The sequence below is a fragment of the Aphelocoma coerulescens genome, chromosome 2, assembly GCF_041296385.1.
Source record: "Aphelocoma coerulescens isolate FSJ_1873_10779 chromosome 2, UR_Acoe_1.0, whole genome shotgun sequence".
Lineage (NCBI taxonomy): Eukaryota > Metazoa > Chordata > Aves > Passeriformes > Corvidae > Aphelocoma > Aphelocoma coerulescens.
This window is the reverse complement of record NC_091015.1, coordinates 9,292,451-9,317,827: the sequence shown is the minus strand read 5'-3', so window position 1 is coordinate 9,317,827 and position 25,377 is coordinate 9,292,451. Positions and strand designations below refer to the sequence as shown.

General features: G+C 37.0%; 1 protein-coding gene across 3 annotated transcripts in view; it reads left to right on the top strand.

Annotated features, from left to right (window-relative positions):
* The window catches only part of PTPRN2 (protein tyrosine phosphatase receptor type N2), a 658,488-nt gene that overhangs the window by 213,139 nt on the left and 419,972 nt on the right, over positions 1-25,377 (top strand). For all 3 annotated transcript variants that reach the window (XM_069006416.1, XM_069006415.1, XM_069006418.1), the window contains exons 4-5: positions 17,729-17,846; positions 22,683-22,845. In XM_069006416.1, coding sequence (XP_068862517.1) covers positions 17,729-17,846; positions 22,683-22,845 — 281 coding nt within the window. The remainder of the gene's footprint in view (positions 1-17,728; positions 17,847-22,682; positions 22,846-25,377) is intronic.

The window sequence follows — 25,377 nt, the reverse complement described above, 5'->3', positions numbered from 1 at the left end:
TTTCTACAAAAATGTCTGCAGGTCTAACAGCTATATAATGTATAAATCATTATAAACAAGGCATGAAAGGAACTTCACTGTTTATACTATAGCTTGCCTGCCCTTTAGCAGTGATGAAAACTGAAAATACCAGTGCATCTTGAATTCAAAGGAGAAAAAAAAAATAGATGAGAGATCATAAAGGGGTAACGCAGTTGAGCTAGACTCAGCGTTTGGAATATTAAGCAGATTTGACCCATGCTGAGAAGAGTCTGAAGAGCAAATTCTTCTCAGCACCATCTCTTATGTCAGGACCCTGATTAACAAAGACATTTAAATAATGTCACTGCACTTCATACAATTTGAGCCTATTTTCTCTTTTGTATAGCTTGTGAATGTAATTTTTTTTTTTTACTTGCCATATTTGACCTCTGCGTCCTAATAGTGGCATGCAATGATACTTTGAATTATTATGCTGAATATAAATGTAAGCTTCAAAACTAACAAAGCTTTTGTTCCTTTCCTGATGAAAGCACAATTTTGCAGTTGCTTTAAATATTATAGCTCTAAGTCTGCTGTTGCTACTTCTACTAAGGATTTCTCAGTGAATTCATTAGAGGTGTCTGTTTTCATAGCCTGGCTTGTACAAATAAGAAGAAGGGATTTGAAAGTTCAGGGTATATCTTGCAGTGCTTAAGCTGCAGCAGTGTTACATGTGCTGAATCTGGTTTTATGTTTGTAGAGAAGAATAATGCAAGCTGAACTCAGAATTCCATCATTAGGGGTTTTAGGTCTCTAAGGCTTAAACTAAAACCAAGTTTTGATAATCATTAATTCACCTATGTGAATTAGTATTTTCTAGGGGGCACACTAAATTTTGAAGGACCAATTCTAGAAACATAAAGGTAAGAGAAAGCCACATCTGTTTTCCAGGCAGTTGAAAATAATTTCAAGGGTCAGTGGCTTTGCAGTTGGAATTAACAACATGGTAACAGAAGGAGGAAGAAGAGAAGGCAACTGCAGTTGCATTTTTTTTTTTTGTGTAGTGCAGAGAATAGTGATGTTCAGAGAATGCCCCTAATGAAATAATGTATCTAGAAATAATGGCTTTTTCTCTTCATTACACAGACTTTTTATTTTCTTTTTTTCAGCTCTCCTAATAAAATCTGTTCCTAGATGAAGAAAGGATAGAGGAGAAATGAATGGACTAAACCTGTCTATTTCAAATTGTATCTAGAGATTTAGGACACAACAAACTTCAGCTTGATTTCAGCTTTCAAGTGGTTTTCTACATTTCTGTTTTTGGAATAATGGAAATGAAACTGCTGTTCATTTGGTTGAAATATCTGAAAATGGAAGTGATTTTAGGGAGAAACTGTTCTTCCCTTACTGAGTATCTAACTCAATTTGCCCAGAGCCTCTGTGCTGTGTTTCGAGGTAGCCTGAACTGTAAGGAATGACTGCCAACTTCCCAGATGGAAACTCTAAATCAGGCAGCAGGCAAATGTGGGATTGCCTCTGTAAAAGATACCGTTTTTCAGATTAGGAACCTGTCACACTTCATTGCTGTCACACAACCCTAAATATTTTTTAGGGACATAGAGGGAGCACAGTGAAGAATATGAGATGAATAAACATTCTTATGTAATAGGAAATTGTATCAGATTTAGATTTCATTGCAATCCATACCATGAACAGGTTGTGTTTCTTCCCTCATGCTTTATTCTAACCCCTTAATTCATTGCACTTAGGGAACATTAAATATTTCCCCAATTTATTCCAAGTCAAGGCTGTCAAGGCAGTTGTATGGAGTCAACACCACAGAATGGGAAGGAACTTACAGAGAATCATTTCCTCCTCCTAACAGGTTCTCACTTCACTGTCACATAGCCAAAGAGAGTTGATGAAAGGGCAGCTTTCCAGCATCTTGACACCTGGCTTTCAGTAATTTTCAAACAGGGAGCTGGAATATTTCTTTTTATCAGTTGAGATATCTTCAGGGTTAGTGAATGAAATGAAAGACTCTTTGCATTATGCCTCATGAGAATTAAACCACTGGACCTTTTGTCCAACAGGGCCCAGGACACCCTGGCAAGAGCCATGGCTCACCACAACAGCATTACACATTTGAAAACTTTGTACAACGTGTGATGCTTTTGCCAATGTTTAGTGGCTGCCATGTAATCCATCTCTCCTGTTAAGATCCAAAATATCCTGCTGTTGTTGCATTAAGACAACTGTTTAACAAAGCATACAGGAATTAGAAACAAAGACGTGGTATGTGCTTAAGCATTTTTTATAAGCTTTACAAATCACTGTGTTCAGACATCAAACACAAATCTAAATTGTAAAAGTGGTGGTTTTATCTTTTATTGAGAATAAAACAATGCATTAGTGTAATAATCACATTTTCTGAAGACTCATGGAGCCCAAGAAACCTTTTCATACCTACTGCAGCATACCATCCCCAGGGATGTTACTGAATAGGGTAAAATTGCTGACAAGTTATTTATCCTTTTATTTGGTGGGGGTGTCGGCGTTTTTGGTGACAAATGGGATGGGGAGTGTCATAGGTTAGACAGGCGTTCCAGGAGCAGTTTATTATTTTATTCCATTATCAGTCTCACAGAGTCAAGACAGAGTTGGTACAGAGCTCACACCTCCAAGGGCATCCAAAAACCTGTTTACAGAGCATTTTTAAAAGCTTCTTGGCCAATCAGCATGCTTCTAAAAGTTACAGACAGCTGTCTTAACAACCCCCCAACAGCGCGCTACAACCGTAGAACACAACGCGAGCTTGCTACGCCTTGACATAACGATACACAGTATTCCATTAAAAGGCTTAAACTTATCTGTCTTGCTAAGCATATTTTTTGCAACTTCAAAATCTATCTAGGCCAAACCTAGAAACTCTAAACATTGTTTTAAATGGTTGCTGCTATATAATTGTATCTTCTAGTTTTCACAGGCAAAGCTGAATACTAACTTTTTTTCTGCCTTATTTTCTGAAACCTGCTTTTATTTCTCACTCCTAAGAGCTTTCCACCTTTTGTGTTTCCCCACAGGGGGCAGTGGGGAAGGAGGGGAATGTGCTTTGTTTAACTTGGAAATAAAAAGTAGCAAAGTATCTCATAATCATTTTGTCCTTCATTTTCCTGGATGTGTGCTGGACAAGTCATTTTTTCTAATCATCACCATCTAGGCTGTAGGTTTTTTGTTTCCTATTGAACTACTCCCATTTCAAAACCAGTTTTCCATTCTGAGGCAATTAGCAACCTGACAGCCACCAAAAGATGGAGACTTTTTTTTTTTAACTATGATGACTTCTACCAGTAAGCAGAAAGTCTTGATTTAAATCAATCTTTTTTTCCATTTCACTTTGTATTTTATCAATTAATATTGCCCCAAGATCTCATCTATCATTGCAGTGTCATTTCTGTGACAAGCTCTGCCAATTATTTTCTGTTTAATTAACATGTTCAGCACCATTTGGGAGTGAAAAAAATGTGGGTTTTGCTAAAAAGAAAAGAGATGCTCCTTCTGGCTAGTGACGGTGGTGCCCTGAAGATAGCTGTGGGTCAACTCAGGAGAATCAGATATCCAGTTTTTCCCCAGAAGAAAAGATTCTTGTGAAAGGAGGGAGACTCTGTGTGGCTGGAGGGTATAAGGTGCTGTGAGGATTATACCTCCGAAGGAGAGAGACTTTTCACTGCAGGATCTCCATGGATTCTCTTTATCTGGTCCCTTTCTTTGCCCTGTGCTGACAGCATTTCTCCTCAGGGAAATTCCCGAACTCTGAGAAATCCACCGTGGGCAAAAAAATGATATAGTTGCAGCTCTGCCACAGAAACATGTCATTAGCCTAAGCCAGCTGACATGCTCTTGAAGAATACTATTTCCTGTATAATTCAGAGCCCTGACTAGACTACCCATACTCTTTTAAATCTTGACTGTTACAAAACCAGATGGAAAATGAGAACGCTGCAGTGCTTTCCTTGGAAAAGCATTTGGGTTGTGTCATGTCAGGCACAACAGCAAATCTGGACTGTGCTGCTAACAGAGCAGCTCCACTCTTTGGAGATGGGCATCCCACTGACACTGAGCAGACTGTTCCACAATTCACTGGCAGCATGCAAGAAGTTAAAGGACATATAAGATTTTTTTACTTGTATTGCTCAGGTTTTGCATTTTGTTTCTCTTGGAAGTTGGAGATACAGTTAAAAAAAATCAGAATTATCATTCAGAAAATGAAGGATACATACTTAGGAAACACCAGTATGCAGCCCATAGTATTGCCTGATGTTATGCCAGAAAAATTTCTACTTTTTTTTGAGAATTAGCTATTATAAGCCCATATTTTTAGTTTATTTTATATTTATACTTATTTCAAAAGGCGCCTAATGTGATAGTAAAACCATATCAAAATGAGCTGATTGCTTTTGGGTAGTGTATGAATGACCACTGCAAAATTGAAGGAAGGTAATGGGCTTTACAGTAGTAAATGTGCTTTACAATGAAAGTCTTAAAAAGCCATAAATAAGCCTTCCTGTTTGTACTGAACTTTTGCATTTAGACTAACTTTTCCTTTCTTTCCTCAGTGCCTCTGGTGCACTGCATGTGCGTTTGTGTTGCGTGTTTCTGAACAGGTTTTTAGAATTTGGACTCTGATCCAAACACACGAATTCTTCAAGGGCAAAGGCAGCGTCACTTGTCATTGATTCTGCCAAGCATTTAAGAAGTGACATTTACCAGGGCTTGTTTTGAAGATTTATAAATGCAATATAGATTTGGCAAGAATAGCTGCTTCAATAAATGTTGTGCTGTAGCGTGTAAGCATGGGCTTTACCACCAGCGGATTCACAAGCACTATGTCATCCAAGTAAAAATAAATATTCAATAAACAATTTATTAGGGATGTGAGCGCACTTCTGCTTCATTCCACTTGGAAAGACTTGAAATCTATTGCCTACACAGTGTTATTAAGGACACAATGAAATGAAGACAAATTAATTGTGGGATTGTCAAAACTATGTCAAGGAAACTTTCCCTGGCCAACAAAAACAATGCAAAGAATAGAAGGAGAAGGGATATATCCAGGCTGTATACATTAGGGTGTTTGGTATGAGGGATAACTGGTGTTTGGTATTAGCTAGGGATAACTGAATCCTAAACACCTGACTAGAAGCTATTCTTTCCTGGGCCTGACTTCTGTTTTATGAAAAATGCCTTGTATTCTTCAAGGGAGTTTGAAGAGCTTACAGTAAAAGTAAACAGGATTTACAACCAATATGATCATTGTTTGGACTACCAGATCTGTTGAAATGGCATTAATGTGAGTGATAACAGGAATAATAAAAAATCACTTGCTGCTTCCTATTCCTGTTATCAGTGTAAGGCCAGAATGTGGGGAGAGTGGGAAAGGGTCTATTTTAGCTTTTTTGGTGCAATATTTACACAAGTTCCCATACAGGTGTGTTTTCTTGCACCCCTTCATCCAACCACTTCCTGCAAAGCCCCACATCATCCAAGGCTACACAGAAACTAGGACAAGACCTGTCCTGGGAAACATTTCCAGCTAAACTTCAGTAGTGATGGAGAGAAAGGCTTTTTGGAGCATGTTTATCCTGCATAACCTGCTCAGTCTCTAGGAGAGCCATGGGAAATAAATGGCCCTGCTTCTGTGCCAGGTACTGCTGGGGGAATCCTGGGTGACACCTGAGTGTGACACCTGGAGAGGAGCTCTAGGAACAGGGACACCTGAGGAGCACATCATGCCTCGCAGTGGTGATGCCTGGAGCGTTGAAATCTGGTGTGGTTGGACGATCTTATTTAGCCTTGGCCAAAATGGGGATCACACACCACCCCCTCCAAACATTACACCCACAAAGTATATAAACATCACAGTCAACTAAAGAGATTTTTTTCCTAAATACAGAATAGATATGAAAAAGACAGTTGTCTTTTTTATGATGTATCAACGTGAATAAGAATATATTTTCTGCAATCTTGGAAATCTTGACCAATTCTAATGTACTTTAACCAAACAGGTTGATTAAAAATTATCTTTCTGAGTAACACTGGTTATATTTGGCTTCTCAAAATGTCATAGATTTAAGGGCATAGATTGGTACTGCATAGAGCAAAATGAACCAAGCCTGACTCAGTGCTAAATATAATGTAAAGTACAAAAGCTCAGTCTTATCTGGCTGTCAAGACAGACATGTTCAGTTTATATGTTTGAACCTTTGGCATTTGGCTGATAAGTAATTGAGAGAAGGAAATATTTTCTTTAGTGTCATATAATGCATGTAAAGTAAAATCTAAAAATACAGTTTATATATAGGCATAGAAATAAATGGCAAGTAGGAATAGCAAATTAGCAACAAATCATTGAATTTTCAATACCCTGTGTTTCTCTTTTATGTCATACTAAATAAAACAAATTAATCTTAGATTCTAGTTTCCTCCTTTCAACAAATAATCCTAAAGTGTAAAATAAACTGATTGTTTCTCTAGATAAAGTATTTTTTTCCATTTGAAACTGCTAACACTGTGTGAAATTCCCTCATTGCTCTTTGCTTTCTTCGATTTGTGCCTTTTCGGGCCAGAATAGCAAACACTCTGTAGGTAGATTGCCTTGCTGAGCTACAGATTTGGACAACTGGACTATAAGCATTTTGGAGTTAGAAGAGGGAAGTTCTTTCTAATTTTATTCTGATATTTGGAACAGCCATGGAGGAATGTATGGAACTCTTGGACACCTCAGCTCTTTGTTACATTTACAGAGAGAGTTGCTTAAAATTTCTCTAGTAAGAAACCTGGTCAGTGACACAGAGATCTTAATTTAAATAAAAAATACTTGTAAAAATTGTGCGATGTTCTGGCTTTTTAACTTTATGTCTTTTGTTGTAAATTAGTTTAAACCTCTCTCAGAGCAATCAGATTGATTGTTGAAGGTTTCATCTATCAGGACTGTTGTAACATGGAGGGAGCACTGCTGTTAATTAAAGCTACATTACATTTACCAGTATTATTTATAAGTCTATTGGAGTAGTTTATAGATGAATAGAATAATCAGTGTTCCTTTCTTATTGCATTTTATGCCTCCCTTAAAAAGAATTAATATGCAGGTTTTGTTTTCTTAACATGGGAGAAAAATGCATGTGACATTTAACCAGGATACCCCGAGGATGTGGAAAATAAGGCACGTGACTGTTCCACCACATCAAAAGTATGGTAATAGGTAGCAGTCGATTATCTAGAAATATATCATTATTTCATAAAGCTGGGAGCCACTGATCAGAAGACTTATCCTCTGTAACAATACTAACAATGAGACATAAGAGCTAAGCCACCAGTTTTTGTAATGCTCTAACATCCTTGCTGCTTCACCTCTGTTTGCTTTAAAGGAGGTTTGCTACATTGTAGGGCATTCAGAGCTGCTGATGGACAAATTCCTGGAATGAATGGTGTTTTTGAAAATGTATTCCTTGATATTAGTTGCTAGTCCTTAAATTCTAAAAATACACTGAAGTTAAGAAAAAACCCAAGTACCTGCCACTTACTTCATGCCACGTTGCAATAGCTCCTGATGAACTCTCGTTTTGCCACTGTTCCTTGTTTATGCCAGCCCAGTTCTACAATATTTAAATGCCTCATGAGATGCAGTACAACTTGAATCCCTGAAATTGTGTTTTGTTGTATCTGTGATGCACATAGAGAAACGAACCACGGAGCTGGTGTCACATTACAAGCTAAAGGGCGGATCCAAAAGAAGGCATGGGTGCTTCTGGTCCCCCCTCCTGGTGCTCCCCACTCTGTGGCTCAGCCTGCAGGTCCAGGCTACACCTCCAGCCATGGTTTGTTCTCTGAGTTCATAGTGACCACACTGGGAATAGCAGGTCTGTGCAATTAGCGTTAGACCTTAGTGGCATGAAATTAGTGAAGCTTTTTTTAGAATATATGGATTTTAGCTGAGCATAGAACTCAAAGATAAAATTTCTCCCTGGACTAACAGGAATTTTATGTTGCCTCTGTATGTTTTATTTCAGTGTTATGTCATTTTTCCTTTTTTGGAGGCATTTTGTTAATGTTGGAGTTTCCAGTAAATTACATTTAAACCTAGCTGCCCTTTAGAGTTATGAGCAAAAAAATGATGAAGCTTTTTGAATGAAGTGATGTGTTATGAATAGACGCCAACAGGAACTGTGCTCCTAAAGACTCAGATTTTAGAGGCTTTAAGTTCATATCTGATGAACTTGTTCCAGCTCTTTTAGTGAATATATTTTAATTCATTGATAGTAATTTTCAAAAACTAATTCAGAGGTTCAAAAAAACCCCACTTTTTCATACCACTGTGGTATACTTTGTTAAAACTGAGTCACAGGTCTGTCGTGGCATATTTTAAGTGTTCAGAGAGATCAGCTCCAGAAAGCAGTAAAGAAACAATAGTGTGTGCAGCTGTCAAAGCATCGGTGTGAATCCATGAATCAGCACTATTTGAATTGTCCAGAAATGTTATTAAAGCTTACTGAGGTATTAACTACATGAAAGAAGGAAGGGAAAAGGAACACCATGTTGGAAATCATGTCAGTCAGAGATTCCCTCACTAAATCCCTTTCATTGTTGGCTAAAATAAGTCAAATGATATAATTTTTACCCATAGACACCAGCTAAATACATGGGCAGACACTGGACTTTGGCTTACAAGTGGTACAGTGATTTTTTAATTGGAATTGAACTGTAAATCAGAGCCCTGAGATGCAAGGACTAAAAAGGCTTTAATTAAAAAATTATCTGTCATTCAATGTACAGTAATTGCATCCTCCCTTGCAGTTGGTTGGAGGGTCAATATCCAAAAATTTATGTGCACAAGAAAATAAAAAAGAAGATAATTCAAATACTTCTCTGTGTGAAAATGCCTTTCAGGGTTGCACAAATTCAGTGTGTGTATTTTCTCTACATGGGGTGAATTCAAAATGAAACCTGAGGAGCTCTAATCAGATTTTGGGGAAACAGCATGACCTGCAGATTGTTCATCTTTGCTTCAGGCAAACTGACTTGGCTAATGCAGTTCCCTGGAAAACTCCCAGCTTTCGCCACCAAGATCCTTACAAGGTTCCTAAGGGAACCCTCTCTTCTGCAACTGCTGGGCTTTTATTAATAATAATAGCAACAATAACAATTATTGTTATTGTTATTGCTGTAGAAAGAGCCTCTGCAAATACATGCAATATATGGCCTCTCCCAGGAGGAATTTACAGTCCCAGAGAAGTGGCTTAAAAGTGGAAAATGGAAGATAGGGTTCAGCACAAACTGTGAATAGAGTTTCTTCCAATCCTTTAGGATAAACAAATCACTTTAATCTGCTTTAATTTGTATTTGTCATAATGCAAGACAGAGAATGGTGAGTAGCAGACCTAAAGACCTTCCTAGGACAAATGTTTCAGGAATACTGGGTTTCCTGATGGAATAGACTGGGAGTGTCCTGGAGAAGCCTTTGCTGTGGCTTATTGTAACCCTCCCTCCACGCTGCTGGTGCATGGTCTGTACTTTGGTCAGAGGGAATTTTGTTCAGAACCAAAGGTGGAGGTGCCCTTGCAGCTGCAGCCCTCACTGTCCAGCCCGGGGTGGCACCCCTGGGTATTGGCTTTGCATGTGCAGCTGAGAGCTCTGCTCTGACAGCCAATTTTTCACAAACATCAATGAGAGTCTGACAGTTACATAAAATGGGAGTGAGAACCACTAAGTGGAGCTGAAGGAACAGTTCTGCTCATAAGCATTTAAAAATACATGAAGAATGTAGGTCTGAGATGAATTTGCCAGAATAAGTGTAACCTGTAAATCCACTTAATTTTCTGTACTGATTTAAGTTCCCACACATTTCCAACCAATTCTGCCTTGTTACAGGTGATGTTTTAATTCCCAGACTGAAGACACTTCAAAAGTCCTTTCCCAGGAACTGTATTTTTTGTGACAATAAGCTGTCATCCTACTGATAGCATGAAATGAATTGGATAAAATAAAGTGAGAAGGAAAACCTGCTGATTTTAAATGCATTCTTAACTACTGTTTGGACAAAATCTCCATTCTTAGCATTGTACAGTCTAGCAGTACAACCAATTTCTGCATACTTAAAGAGATCCTGTGTTTGAGAAAAATGAATGAAAGTGTAGAGTGGTGTAAGACATCTTGGAAGGGAATAACAAGATAGAAAAGGAAAGAGAAAGGAACGGAAGAATGAAAGTAATTTTGTTAAAAAACAAGAGACCATCACTTCTTATTCTAAAAGGACATCGCAGAGGATTAATGTATTAAAGAGCTGTTTTGCAGTGTGGAACTAACATCAGACCTTTTTGAGTTAAATTTGGAATAGTTACATGCATCTTGACGTGATTGTCAGCTACTGCAGTTGGGTTCAAAGCTCAGTGAAACAAGCAAAGTAGTCTCATCTTTATTTTAGTGTCACTATTTTGAGTGCATGTGAATATTTCGTCATGTTCATGAAAACTCCTTGGGCTGACAGCACGGAGCAAATGTCTGTGCATAGTCCAGGGTCAGAAGGAAACGGAGGAATAGGAGGTGCACCTTTACTCACCATGTATTAGAGTTGATTGTTTTTTTAATAAATATGTCACAGCCTAGACAGGGTAGAAAGATATTCCATCAAGTTGAAGATGGGATTGGCCATGAGTTAAATTAAAGCTGAACATCAATATAAAGTTGTAATGATGCAAGACAGCCTCCCTTGCTGAAAAGCATTTCTGTGAATGAAGTGATCTGCTTTTGGGTTGAGGGTCAACAATTTGTGGGAAGGTTTATGTGACGTGGTGAAGCATGGGATTCATCTCAAGGATTTGGGTATCATGTATCCATTCTGCTATAGTTTTTGGAAAGTAACCTGTTCTGTGTGAAAGTCAGGAGATATATTTTGCATTATCATATTATTCTTTTATTACTATCAGCTCCAGTGGCAGAACAGTATTATGTACCACTTAGAAACTTTCTCTTGTAGAAACCCAATTATTTGTAGCTCTCTGCAAAAGCTGAAATAAAGGTAAGGAAACATTACATACTGAGTCCTGTGACTCAGTGAGAGCATTTTATAATCTCCTTGGCAAATGAAGCACTCATTTGGCTTTTTCAAATAATAGAAAAATTTCAAAATAACTGAAGAGAAAAGCCTTCCCTCTACCTTCTGGGATAGTTACTTGGAGTAAATTAAAATCAGGACTGTAAGCAGATCATGGTTGTAATTTAATTCTATGGTGATTATCACTTTTATGTATAATAAAACAATATATGAAAATTTGAAGCTGTAATCCTTAGGCAGCCCTTTCATCTGTTCATTCAAACAGAAGCTCTTTGCCTGTGAGTATGAGTGAATTGCTGCTGAATGCAGCAAATGAAATTCTTCATATTAGAAAAGTCTCACTAGAAACGCCAAAAGAAGGCAACAAAGTCACCAATGCAAACCTGGTACCCGGCACTGGAAAGGGGAATGAAACAAAAAAGCTCCTGAGGACTTTCAGGAGAGGATGACCACAGCTCTGGCTGAAATGGATTGGACAAGAGTGGTGATGACTGCTTATAACTGCCAGTCATTTCTTCAGATAAATTCTGAACAAGATTTTCTTGTCATCTAGAAAGCAAACACAAAGTTAGACCAGAACAAAAAAATTCAATTAAAGTAAGTTTTTGTGAAAGTGTAATATAAAGTGCCTTGGCAGACTTCCTTCCAACTTTGTAGAAAACATAGTCAAAATTTTCACTAAAAATAAATATTCCAATACAAAGAAATGGGGGGAATTAAAAGGTTGGGGTTTAGGACGTGGGTTTAGCTTCTCTATTTCTATTTTTGCCATTGACTTCTCATTGCAAGTTTTATTGCAAAATTGCTTTTGGATGAAGTTCTATTTTAAGAAGAAACACCAGGATTTTATCTTTTCGCTGCAATCTTAGGTAGAAAATACAGCAATATCAATTGAAAGACTTAATTTTGCTGTACACAGCAACCTCAGCATTAAAGGTGCAATTTTGACTTAGCCGGAGCTGAAATATGTGAACATTGTTGGGCACGTCCTTGAGCTCTGAAAAGGGAGGTCTGGAATGAGAACAAGTGCAGCTCCTCTGGAGAATGTGGAAAGGCAGCCTGCAGAAAAGCATGTCTATACGTTACGTTGACCTGTCTGTTGTGAAAATAGGGAAGAAAGCAAATCATCCCCAATTCTGCAGACATTCTGACAGCTAAAGTAGGCATTAACAGTTTGCAACACATGGCATGGGGGATGAAAGTCTCTGAGCTCTGCAGCTGAGAGTTTCCTGGCTGAAATGACAGAGCAGTTGAAGGTAGCTCAGAGAAAAAAATTATTTTTTAATCCACCATATAGGGACAAAATGCATAACATTACCAAAAAGAGAAGAAATAACGTCATGACTCAAAAATAGTGCCTGTTCTGGCTTTAATTCTGAATAATTTTGAGGGGTTTGAGCCTTTATTAAGGGGATTTTCCTGACAAAGAAGGATCAAGTTTTCGTATATAGGTTTCTGCCAATATAGAATAATCTCCTGTCATTTTCAATGAACTTGGTATGTAAAAATAATTTTGTTGGTAATATATTGATGCAGAACTAATAATTTTAGATTTTGATTGGCACAAGAGCTGGAAGAGTCTCATGGCTCATTCTGTCAGACAAAGGTTCTGCTGGACTTCCCTGCAGAGCCCTGTTCAGCCTCAGCCATGTTGGTTGGGAAAAGGATTGGGAACAGCAGCAGCAACATTTGTACAGACACATCTTTGGGCAGTGAGAACTGTTGTTTCTTTAAAGGACTTAAATTGAGCTCTTCTGATTTACACCAGAACTCTTCTGAAGTGTTAAAAAGCTGTTGTTTTCCTGCTTAGGCCTTCAAAGGGAGGGAAATTTATTTGTATGAATAAGTCAGAACTAGATTAAGTTGAGACAGAGAAGTAGCAGATAAATGTTTTCAGAAGTTGCTGTTATAATTTACATGCATTAAAGATGTGGTCAGGTATATTTGGAGAGATATCAAGTTCCTCTAAGATGGAAAACAGATTCAAAACCACACAAAAGAATGCCATTGCTTAGAAAAACTGATCAGCTGAGAGAAGGAAATACCTATTAGAATTTTGATTATTTTTCAGTAATTCTCTGTAATTGCTATAGCAGCAAAGCCAATTAAGGAGGTTGAGTGCAATATTATGTTGCATTTGAAAATAATTTTTAATTTTGGAGACAGAAGCTAACATCTTTACCACTGTGAATCTCTGATACTGCTTTCTTCATGATTTACAGTACTTGCTTTTGATTTGATTTCAGCTAATAAAATAATTCTTAGAAGAGTACTCTCTGTTGGCATAGTTATTGCTAAGTGTTTAATATAATGGGGATCTATACAATTTTATTATTATTTTTGTAGCTGTGTGTAATAATAATAAAGGACTGTGCTGTGGAAATAAAAGATCTGGGGAGATATCTGATGATAATAGGGAAAGACTGTGTCATATCTGGAAAACCTCCATTAGATTTGACCTTCCAGTTGAGTTTAATAAAGGTATTAATGTCTTGTCTTCAGTGTCTTTATACTGGCATTCCCTTTTCACATGCATTTAGGTTACGGAGGTCCAAATAAATTTAAAAAAAAAAAAAAAAAAAATTAAACATTGGGCTGACACCAGTGAAAAGTGCTACTTTTGTAGGGAAAACGTCTACCCATGACTGCTTTTCGTGGGGTCTCACTACTATCAATGACCTTCAACTGAGAGCAGTTCTGTGTCTGCTGCTGTCACTGTACCTGCGTCATTTCAGTGTCTGCCAGACTCCTTCCCTTCCCTTGGCATTGTCCCTCTGTGGGAATTCGGGGCTGGGAGACGCAGGGCCTGGGCCTTGCTGCCGCAGGGGGGATGGTTAATGGGGGCTGGGAGTCCCCCTGCGCCGCTCCCCGTTAGTGACATGGAAGTAATGTGTGCACAAGAGCTCTGCTGTGATCCTGCTCAGCCACTGGAGACAAATTGTAATAATTGGGTGGCGAGGCTGGGGCTGGCGCGAGGTGGGATGGCACAGACAAAGGCAACAGGAAATCGCCGCACGGCGTCATATGCTCCTTCTCAGCCTTAATTTTGATTGCAGCTGTCAGCATGGCATTATGGCTCTTGAATGTGCTGTTTTATTCAGCTCAGTGTGTGGGAGATATTTTTTTTGAAACTGAAACAATGCTGGAAAATGATTGGCGTGAGGTTAGCTTCAGGCGCTCTGCAGTTCCTGAGATGGTTGCATAAGACACAGCAATATTAAATTACTGACAAGGGGGTTTTTGAGTTAGTTAAAATTTGTGGTTTTCACCCATGTTTTGTTCTAACTCTGATGTGAGTAAGAAGTGCTGGAGGTACAGCTGAGAGGGGATATTCCCTTAACTCTAGTTTCCTTCTAGCTCTATAACAAGTATTCTGGTTTTGTCTCATCTACTTACTCTTTTTTTGTGCCATAGTTATATTTTTTACAGCATTAAGGATGATAGTGCACATTTACTGGTATGAAATGCATTAGGAAAAAATGTTAAAATAGTGCAGCAGGAGAAAAAAGATATATTGAAGATAATAACAGATATACCATTCTCTTGACCAGTGAGAACTGGCATCACAGTGGTTTCATATGTTCTTTTACTGAAAACACTGGCTTTTAGTGGCACAAAAATCTGTATTGCTTAGGATTCATAGAGATTAATTTCTTATCTGTATGCAGGTACCATGGATGAACTCTTCTTGCTTTAATTTGAAAAAAAAAGCTCTTCAGAATAATTCAATGTATTTTTCTTCAAAGTTTGTTATTTATTGTGTATTCTTCAGCCTTTAGTAGGGTTGGTATTGGCGTAGAGGTAGAAAGTGAAACTGTAGTGATTTTGGACTCATAGTTCATAAATTAGTAGTTTTTAGGCTATGCTGCTGATTTTAATATATATGTATTTTACCCAAACTTTTTGTGTTGCACATTCTCCTGAACTTGAAAGTTATCTTAGTTTTTTTTCTCCTTCATGAGATTATAAGACAAACAGAAATGTGTAGTGCTAGACAACAGAGAACTTGAATATACATACATACATGTATATAAATAAATAAATATGGAATATATCTCAACTTTGTTTTAAAAATCATTTTAATTAAGCTACACCAAAGTAATCTTAGGTGCATGGTGACTCATTTTTATGTGTTCACATAAAAACATTCTCTGAGCAGCCTTAGATTTAGATTTTTGAAACTATTTGAATACATCTTCTTACATGGCATCTTTGAAAAGGTGATATTTGCATTTGAAAAGGATGAATCAGGAATAAAACCAGATTAGATAGAGACACGTATTTTTCCCCCTCCCAAGTGTCTGGAGTCATTTACTGTAGCCATTAACATCTAATATGGCTTCAGGTGAAGTGTTTCCTCAATAAACATTTTTATTTAAGAAGAGGAGAAAGAAGGATCACAAGTGGAATGTTAGAAAGCTTTTTTTTTGCTTGTTAGAGCCTTCATGCATACTTACATTGTTCAGATTTTTTATTATTATTATTTTTACTAATGAAAAAAAAAAGTTTGGGATGCAGTCTACCTAAATCTTGCCCAAATGGGGCCTTTTCTTTTCCCCCCTAAATCTTGTCTAAATCCCAGACAACAGCATAGTTTTAATGCTTCCTAGCCCTGTCTAAACTTACGCTGAACTTAAAAAAGTATCTCCTCCCTAGGATGAAAATTTGATAAATATTAAAGTAATTTTTATTTCTGCATGCTCAGAATTTTCTCCTTTGGCAGAAAGGAGAAATGTCCTATTTAGACTTCTTTTCTAATTCTAGAATTTAGTAAACAGATAAATAATTCCACTTCTGTTGGAGAGGATGAAAGTTTGGTAAGAAAGTTTCACAGATATGTAGGCTTGGCAGAAAGATCTCTGAATGTAGAAACTGAGGATGAGAGAGAAATGAAAGCAAGTTTTGATATAGAGTAAAAGATGTTTTGCTGAAACACTGATCACTGAATAACTGAGAAGGCAAAGGCTGAAGATGAGTTGGAAGGAAATTTTTATGATTAGGACAAAGGTATGTGACTACAAACAAAGACATGTTTTTCACCAAGTAAATAAGTCTCAAGAGAAGCATAAGTAAATAGAAAACATGTCTTTACCAAAAAGAGAGCTATTGCAGGCAAACAAGAAGTGTCAATGTAGCAAGAAGAAGAGATGTCTGAGAATTTTCCATTGTAAGCTTAACTTGTAATTTACTTACTCTTGTGATTGGATAATAATGACTATAATATGGTGATGGTAGTAGTTATGATAGGCTATAGGCAAATGTAAAGGCATTGTATATGGTGCTTATTGGTTGTTATGTATTAAGATACTCTGCAAAGAAAGGTATATAATGCTTTGTAACGTGAACAGAGGGCGGCTTCAGGTATGCCTACAGCTGGAGCTGGCAGCTGTAGGGCTGGCTCTGGATACCCACTCCCTGAAATGCTGTAACTTTGCCTATGCAAGAAACAGCTTTCAAGAGAGCCGCCTGAAGTCCAGAGAGCCTTTGTGAACCTTTCTCCTATAACTTCAATACAGTGGAAAAATCTGAACAGCCCAATGGTTAAAGCACCCACCCAAGTAATGAGGTGGCCAAGTTCTGAGTTCTCCTAAGGCTGAGGGTGCTTTATCTGCATCCTAAGAGTCTGCCTATACCAACAAACCTTGTGTTGACTTCAGATTGTGATGAAGTTTATAATGTGTATGTGAAATAGGGACGGAACCAGAAAATCCCCCTCCCAAGTTCTAGCAACTTCCCTTCCTGCTTCTAACAACCAGATCCAACTGCTTCATCTGGTGCTAGAGAAGGTTTTATTTAGGTGCTTTCTTACAGGAAGATATTATCAGGATAACCATATCTGTAACTTTTATCAAATTTAATTGGAGAGACTTGTGGTGTTTGGCTGCACATGGCATAAATGCAGAAAATCTCTTGAGTTATGTGATATTTAGTTATTAAATATCTGCAGATAATTGCATGGGCAAGTTCAATGATTTGAAGTGTTACCATAACATGTAAAACTCTCCAAATCAGGTAACAATTATGTTTGGGATTATATCATTATTTCAAGTATAATTACCATAAGATTGGCAGTGCACATATTAACAAGTAATCACTGTAATTTGCCTACATAGTTCCACTTCCCTGTTGTCGAAAAATTCTTTGTCACAACATTTAAATATAACTTACATTGACCTCCACGTGTGTTATTCTAAAACTGCAGTACTAGCTCCTCAGTATTCTAAATCTTAGCGTTTCATGGGGAAAACAGAAAGGGGACAATGTGCTGTGAATGAGGAAGAAGTGAAACAACATTTCAACAGACACCAGCTAGTGGGATAATTTCCATAGCTGTCCAAAATAACCCTTTTTTATCTATTAAAAGTAGTTTGCAGCTAGCTAAGATTCTGCTAGGACCAAAGGCTTTCAAAATGTCCTTGCATGAATTACTGTCTTAATTCTATTGGAAGTTTTGTTAGCAAAATTTCATTAACAGAATTTCAGACAGAAGAGAAGGATCTGTAGTTCACTCTTGGGTTCCAACCAAATGAGGCTTCTTTTTTCTTTTTTCTTTTTTTTTTAATGTTTATATAGGACACATTTTTGCCAAACTTAAAATTTATTAAATAGTGAATTTGTTTTATTCTGGTTTTGTTTGTTTGTTTCATTATTTATCAGGTTTTACCTGGCGAGATGATTACACACAGCATGTTATTGGTCAGGAGCTCTCAGCCATTCACAAAATCCACAGCAGACATCCTGATGTATTCACATCTGAAGGATCTGACACAGGAAGGTAAGTCTTCTGTGGTGTTTTTGCCTGGTTTTTCAAAGGGTTTGCAAATGATAAGAAAGAGGTTGGCACAGAAACAGAATTTTAAAAATCACAAAAGCCACCACCTATATGATGAAGGTGTCCACCAGTGTTCAAGGGACAGAATGAATTAAAACCCTGGACCTTGTTCTTCTATTTATCATCAAGTTAAAGAAATACACTTTCTGTTGTTAATTAAGGTGTCAGAATTCAAAACATCAGGCCTTTGATTCTGTTCATGCACTGTCTTGTGTCAGTTCAGCCATCCCTACCTATGACTGGCTAAAAAAGGGAATCTTATACTTGCTCAACCACAGGAGACATTTTATTCTGGAATAAGCATTGCATGACATTCTGAGCAACTAAGTATATTTTCAAAGTCAAAATATACCTTTAATTGATTTGAAGTCCATAGATTCCTAGTGGTACTTGCAAAATTTGTCCAGGAAGGAGAGATTTGTGCAAGTTCCCATGACAGAAAATGATGTTGGGACGTGGCTTGAAAGGTATTGAGGGGTGTCTTTGCAGTAATTGGTTACAAGAGACACATCTGTAATTCTGTGGAGTGATATGGTTGTAGAACCTGCAATTATATCATCTTCATATACAGTTACACATATAAAGAAACTCTTTCACCTGGTCTGTTCTGTCCTACAGGCTTTTAAGTGCAATCCAGCCACACAAACCCCAGAATGAAATTTTAGGAACAGTTAAAAATGGCAATTTTTTATTTCTCTTACATGATTTTAAGTACATTCTCAAATGTAGTGAAATTGAAAGAAAGGGCTTTTTGTTAAAAAACTTTCATCAATCATAGTGGGATAAATTTGAGCTTCAAGCCTTGATGGGCAAAATATTGAATGTTGGAATTCAGATCTTCATGTACTGCAGTATGTGGTTTGCATATACTGCAGAACCATTTCTTTCCTAGATTGCTTTTTTCTGGAAATAAAATGCTGTGTAATTGATACTGCCCAGTATCTTCAGCAGTGTTTGCCTCAGTTTGTTTTGATTTAATTCAGAGACTTTGACCGTGTATTTCACGTTTGCTGATTCAAAAGCATTTCCTAAAATCACAGCACCATTTCCGAAGTGCAGTAAGGTAGAAACTTAACTTCTAAAGAAGATTGTGATCTAAAGATTACCATAAAGGTGATAACAACATGTGGTTGAATCCATAAACATGTTTTCACTGCTTAGATACACAAAATGTCATTATTGAATGGATTACTCTCAGTAGATGGTATCAGAAATGATCTTCTGGGGATTTTTTTTTTTTGAGAGTACCTAAAATTTTTATTCATGAGAGTAAGAGAAAATAGGCCAGATTTCCATGAGATCAAGGCCATATTCTGCAGTGTTCCAGATTTGTATTTATATTAAAAAAAAAAAAAAAAAAAAAAAAAAAAAAAAAAAAAAAAAAAAAAGAAGACATAAGAAATTATTTAAGGTTTAGATTGAAAACAGTTGCTCACTTTTAGGAGTTCCTGTTGTGGTCAAGTTTGAGATATTTTGCATTTTTAACTAGAGCTATCTCTTAGGGAAAAACCCACAACACTTTGTATATCGATACTTCAGGAACATCAGAATTTCAAATGTGTTCACATAAAGCAGTTCCTATTGTGGATAGATTTTCTGCAGTCACCAAGCTGGGCTTCTGAAAGCATTATCTTATGTGCCAACAGTTTAAAGCATTAATTGATTTTTCTGGTTGTCCATTTGCAACGTGTTCTGTAGGTCAGAGAACAGTAGGAAATCTGGTGTCTTGTAGATTCTGATCAAGTGTGTTATATGCTCAGTGTGCTCAGTGTGCTTATAAAATCTTATCAGATAATAATTAAATAATTTAAAAAGCAACTTAGTGTAGGTATCTAATTATCAAAGAAACATTATGGCAGGAAGACCTTTTATTAAGGGTAACGTGTGTAATAAGACAATATGAAGTCATACTAATGAGTCATTAATCCCCACAGAGCTGGTGAGAGCAAGAAAATAGAGTCAGACACTTGAAAGGTAAATTGACTTAGGCTAAATTAGTGCATATGAAATCTGATGAAACAGAAGACATGGATTTAATCTCAAAAAAAAAAAAAAAAAGCTGAAATTGGGAGTTTGATTTCGAGATGAAAGTTCTTTCTTTGTTGGCTAACTGGAGTGTACGTGGTATTTCCTGAGTCCTTATTAAATTTCAAAAAACCCTCTCTTGAAAGAGGATTCAAGATAAAGGAAAAAAGTCCGTTCTGCACAGAGGGAATAAATGTCAGTTGTGTTCATTGGTGCAATTAGGCAAAACCACAAACGTTTCCAGCAAACTTCAATGTATGAAATGGCTTATAGTATTATTTCTATAATAAGACTATCATTAAGTCAGTAATAAGATTCTCTCAGCATTTAAAAGGGAAAAAATTATTTTAAAATGTGTGGTATCTATTAATTGTGAACATTCCAGAAATAGCAGAGGTGCAGTGATTTAGATATTTCCATAAAAAAGCTTCTGAAATGCTAGATTTTGTAGGAACTACATAATTATTCCTGTAGATAAATAATTATATATGATATTGTCATTATCCTCCTGAGTTCATTGTATGCAAAGTCATTTTTCAAAGCAAATTAAAACTGAAAATACTTCCAAATAAGTGTACAGAAAGAACTCATCTGATGATCTTTTCTCCTACTCACCAAGTGCTTTTATATATTTGTCTTTCATCCATTTCCCAGTATCACGTTGTCAAATTTAAAAGAAATATTTTAATTTAGTTGCAATAATAGGTCAGTTAATGCATTTTCATTTCTGAGTTAACAAGGTGATATATGGGTGAGGTACAAAATTTTTTAAAAATCTTTGTCATGTATTCATGGTATCTTGTTAAAGTTGTCATCAAATGAAACGTAAAGCTTTGTAGTTTTACCTTTTAATTGTTTAAATGTTTATAGCATAAAATATTACATCTAAAGTGGAATGTAAATGTGAGCGCAATTACTGTCTCCATATGAAAAATGAGAACTCTTAGACCCCAGATTTTGCTCCTACCACCAGTGACAGTGACTGTATATTGTAAATAATGGTTTGAAAAGCCAACCTAAATACTGTCTTTTGTCTGTGCATTCAGTTCCCATTACCTCCAGTGGAAATCCTTGGGGCAGAATTCGGTCTGGTTTTTTTTGTTTTCCCTTCCTTTTAAAATTAGTTAAGAAAGCAGAAGATAGGTGTTGGAATTAATCAATGAATGAAAGATGAGTGTTGGCAACTGGGATCCTTCCTATGAAGAGAGCCTGTTTGGATTAGTTCATCTCTACTGAAGCAGAAAGCACTGTGCCCAGGTTTTTCTAAAACTGCAGAGTAGTTTTGGTCTGGCTTTAAGCCGAAAAGGAGGAGGATAATGTTGCCTGCACGTCCACGTTCCATCAGAAGGCAGAATTTAGAGCTCTGGAATAAGAGAAAAATGCAAACAGCATGAGAAGGAAGGAAGACTGATGGTAAATTATATCAGGTTTGCTACAGTGCTCTGTGCAGTAACCCTTCTTTTTCCTAGAGTTTGTGTCCCTGATGGGACCCTGCTGTGACCCTGCTGTTTCACCCTAGGGAGGAGTGGAGGATTTTTCTGGTATTTCAAAGTGAGCAAACCTGTGAGCATTGTTGGTTGCAATGCCACTACAGTAAATCAGATTATTAATTACAGCCATTAGTAGTAAATTAGTAGGGACACACATTTGATACAACTGTGAGCATGGAAGGAAGTCTGTTACTTTTTGATTAAAGTAATATAATTAAACCCTAGCTTTGGAAAATGATATAATGGTGCCCTCTCAGGCTATTCCTCTACATTAGCACCAAGACGTGGGCTGGTAGAATAAAATTTTATGTACAGTGCCACAGAGATGTTGAAAGTCAAATTCATTCACTGAGCTGGAAAGCTCTTCCACCTGGAATTCTTCTTCACTGGAGAAGTGTGTGGGCATGTGAGTAGGAAATGGTGACACCAAAAGGTGATTTCCCTCAAAACAGTGCATCACTCACAGGGAAGGAAGAGGGCTGGGAACTTTCTCTCTCTTTTCTTGCACAAGGAATGAAATAGTAACCAATGTTGACATTTAAATTATCATCACCACTTATGTGTTGTTGAGATACATGAGGACAGCTGGTAATAATTCAGATTCATTGCACACAGAACTCTGAATCCTATATAAACACCTCCACACTGCCGTCGTTTAATCACATTTCCAGCTTTTCTTTGCAAATGTCACCAAAATCTGTCTAAACCACTCAGGAAACACCACTATTCTGTGAATCCCAGGCACATGAGAAGATCAGAAGACATCCTTGTTCCATCTCATTATTCCCTTTTCAAGCCTTTTGCTGGAGTTTACTTGCTCCATTATTTCTGCATATCCAGTAGTCTTCCTTCTATTCATTACATTGGTGCAGGGCCAAATTGGTACTGAATCTCATCATCATCCAGAAAGTTTTTTAAATCTTAGAACTGTCCCGTGTTGCTTTGGGGTGCAATTTAATCATGTGCATTTTCTTTTTACAAGCATTTTCTTTTCTTCTGAATATGGCTTTGCCTTGATGTGGCATTTTATTTGATTTACTCTAGAATCATTAACTTTGATTCATGAAATAAACTGTTAATAGTGCAAGATTTTTTTGACTGCTTTTGCTGAAACATTGAATTTTCTATACCTTTGTGGTTTCTAAGCTTTTGAGTGACTTTTCCCTTATGCATTGAACTACAGTGGCTTTCAGTGCCTTTTTAGTTGGCCACCTTTTACACTGGACAGGCTGGTAACTTTCTTTTCCTTGCTTTTGCTATGCAGGACTTTGGGACAGAATGCAGATAATGAAAGAAATTATGATGTGGAAAATGATGCGAACTTGGCCAAGTCTCTTCAGCAATACCTTAAATATCTCAGAATTCTCTCCCAGTCTGCATCTAAAAATTTGTATCCAAGGAAGACAAATGACAAAACTTCTGTCAAGGTAGTATTTTTGATGTGGTTCCTACATTTTGTGATTTTGCCTTCCTTCTTCTCTGAGTTCTAATTTTTGAAATTTCCCCTGTCTCAAGACCAGACATTGTTTTTTACTGCCTACTCCAATTGATTATCATAAGTGCACAAAGTTTTCTCAACATTAATCACCTTCAGCATTGTAAATGCTTCAGCTCATCAAAGCTGGAGCATTTTACCCTAATTAGGGATGGATTGCATGTGATGAAGAAGGAAGAGTGGGATAAAAGTGTTAACATATTCACTGGCTGATCTGAAACTCCTCTTACTGCATCGGAACCACTCCTCTCCAAAACACTGGCTGAACTACCGTGTGACCTCTTGCTGGTGTTTATGCTGCTAAGGGTAAAATTAATTAAGCAGATTTTAATAATGGGTCTGATAAATGGTGCCTCAATATTTCCTACATCTTATTGATCATAAAGGTCATATGTTATACATTATAAATGTACAGATAGCTAGGAAGATAAATCATAACCATTAAATCTTGAGTATTGACTATGTCAAAAACCAGAAACATGTATATTTGAGAACTAAATAATTTTTTTCCCTTCCTAGAGAAAATCTGTCTCACTCTAAGATGCAACTTGATAAATTTATTAAAATTATTGGATGGAAGGGTTCCATGCAACAGGCCCTTATGCTCCTGTATCTTTTGCTCAAAAGGTGTGCACTCTTTGATTTTAGAGAACTAGGCTGCTATTACAGCAGTCCTTTACAAGACATTGTATGTGCTATTTCAATGCATACAGTATAACTGCAAAATTTGCAAAAAAATAGACTGAAGTTTTAGGAAAATAATTAGGTGAAGAGACTACAGTGTCAAAACCAAACTGCTGGATTAGTTCAGGAACTAACTCAGAGATACCAAACTGCTGTCATGTATCTGCAGCAGCAACTCCTGGTGACAGCACAGTTGTAGCAACCATTTAGTGTGGTTGTCATTGTCAGAAGCACAACTTTCCAGCTTCTGACTGACATTTATACAGCACTTATGATTTATGGCATGTGTCATTAGGTGCTCATCATCTTGCCTCATAGGACCAAGAGAAGCTTTCAGGCAGCAGCAAGGCAGCTCTGAAGAGGGATCAGGGACCACCTTGGTGCTGCTTTTCGTCTACTCTCTCCTCATGGGTGCTGGCTGCAGTGAGGATGCTCTGTTTTGAATCACTGGCTTTCAAGAAAAACTTGCTCAAGAAGTATTTCAGTGGGTCTGGTGTTGTCATGCAAGTTCATAAATAATCCATATGGCTGAGACCTTCTGTGGGGAAGCCTGCTGTGATAACACCACCCACCAACCTTATCAAGTGTTGCCATGGAGATGGGTACTCTGAAGCCTGGGGGAGTGGGATAAAGAGGAGAAAATCTGGAAATGAAGCACGTTTAGGAGCAAACTGTACACTTCTATTTACTAAGGAGCATTTAAAAACAAAAGACATTGAGTCAGATGTGTTACCTCTAATTTAAAATTTAAAAAATGAAGAAAAGGAAAGGAAAATTATTTTAAAAACTAAAATGCAACTGCTCTTCTTGAAAAAGCAAGAGGGACATGGTACTTTTATCTTGATCCATTGTTTTATTAGTGACATAACATTAAAACAAGAGAGAAAACAGGATTTTTGCTGCTCCAAGCAGCAGAAAAAAACTCATAAAATTTAGCAATTTGAAAAGAGAAGGTGATAAAGTAACTTAATGAGCTACTTTTGATAAGGTTGTACCACTTGAAATTGGAGATGGCTACCTTATGCACTTTAATTGCAGGCTTCAACTAAATATTGGTACCTTATTTTTGTACTTAATATATAGAAAAATTTAAAACCTACATTATATAATTGTAGCAAGATCTAATCTTTTAAGCTTTTTTGTCCTTTTCTGATTAAAAATAAGCACAAGACAGAGGTAGTTTACCCTACTTAGAACTGCAGCTTTTGGGCCTTTGTCCTCCTTAAAAATGATTTTCTTTCAAGTATACATTTACCTCTGTCACTTCATTCCTGCTGTTGGGGAATAGGAGACGTAACACTACTCTGGTTGCTTTGATACCTTATGTGCCATGAAGTGTAGCTTCAAGTGAATCTTCCAGAAATTTAGTGCTTCTTGACAGACTTCCTGAGTGGATTCAGATTCCAAGCCCAACATCAGAGGTCTCTGGCCAAATGTAAAACAAAGGAAGATAACAGGCAAAGAGTTTTTAAAATATTCCTTATACTCTGAAAATGTTATTTTGTATCTTAACATTAATATATTTTGCAAACTTTCAGTCTTCAGTTGCCCTACAGTCTTCCACTTGTATTATCAGAATTAGACTGTACAGAGCTTCAAAATTACTGTAAAGACATCACACATATAGTTATGCAGAAAGTTGTAAAATAAAACATCACAGAACTTAAAGCAGGTAACTCTTTTCCTATTTCCCCCGTTCAAACAATTGTCAGCTTGAGGCTTGATCCAACAGTACAGAAATAATTTAAGTAAACTTAAATCATGTGATTGACCTAAATTC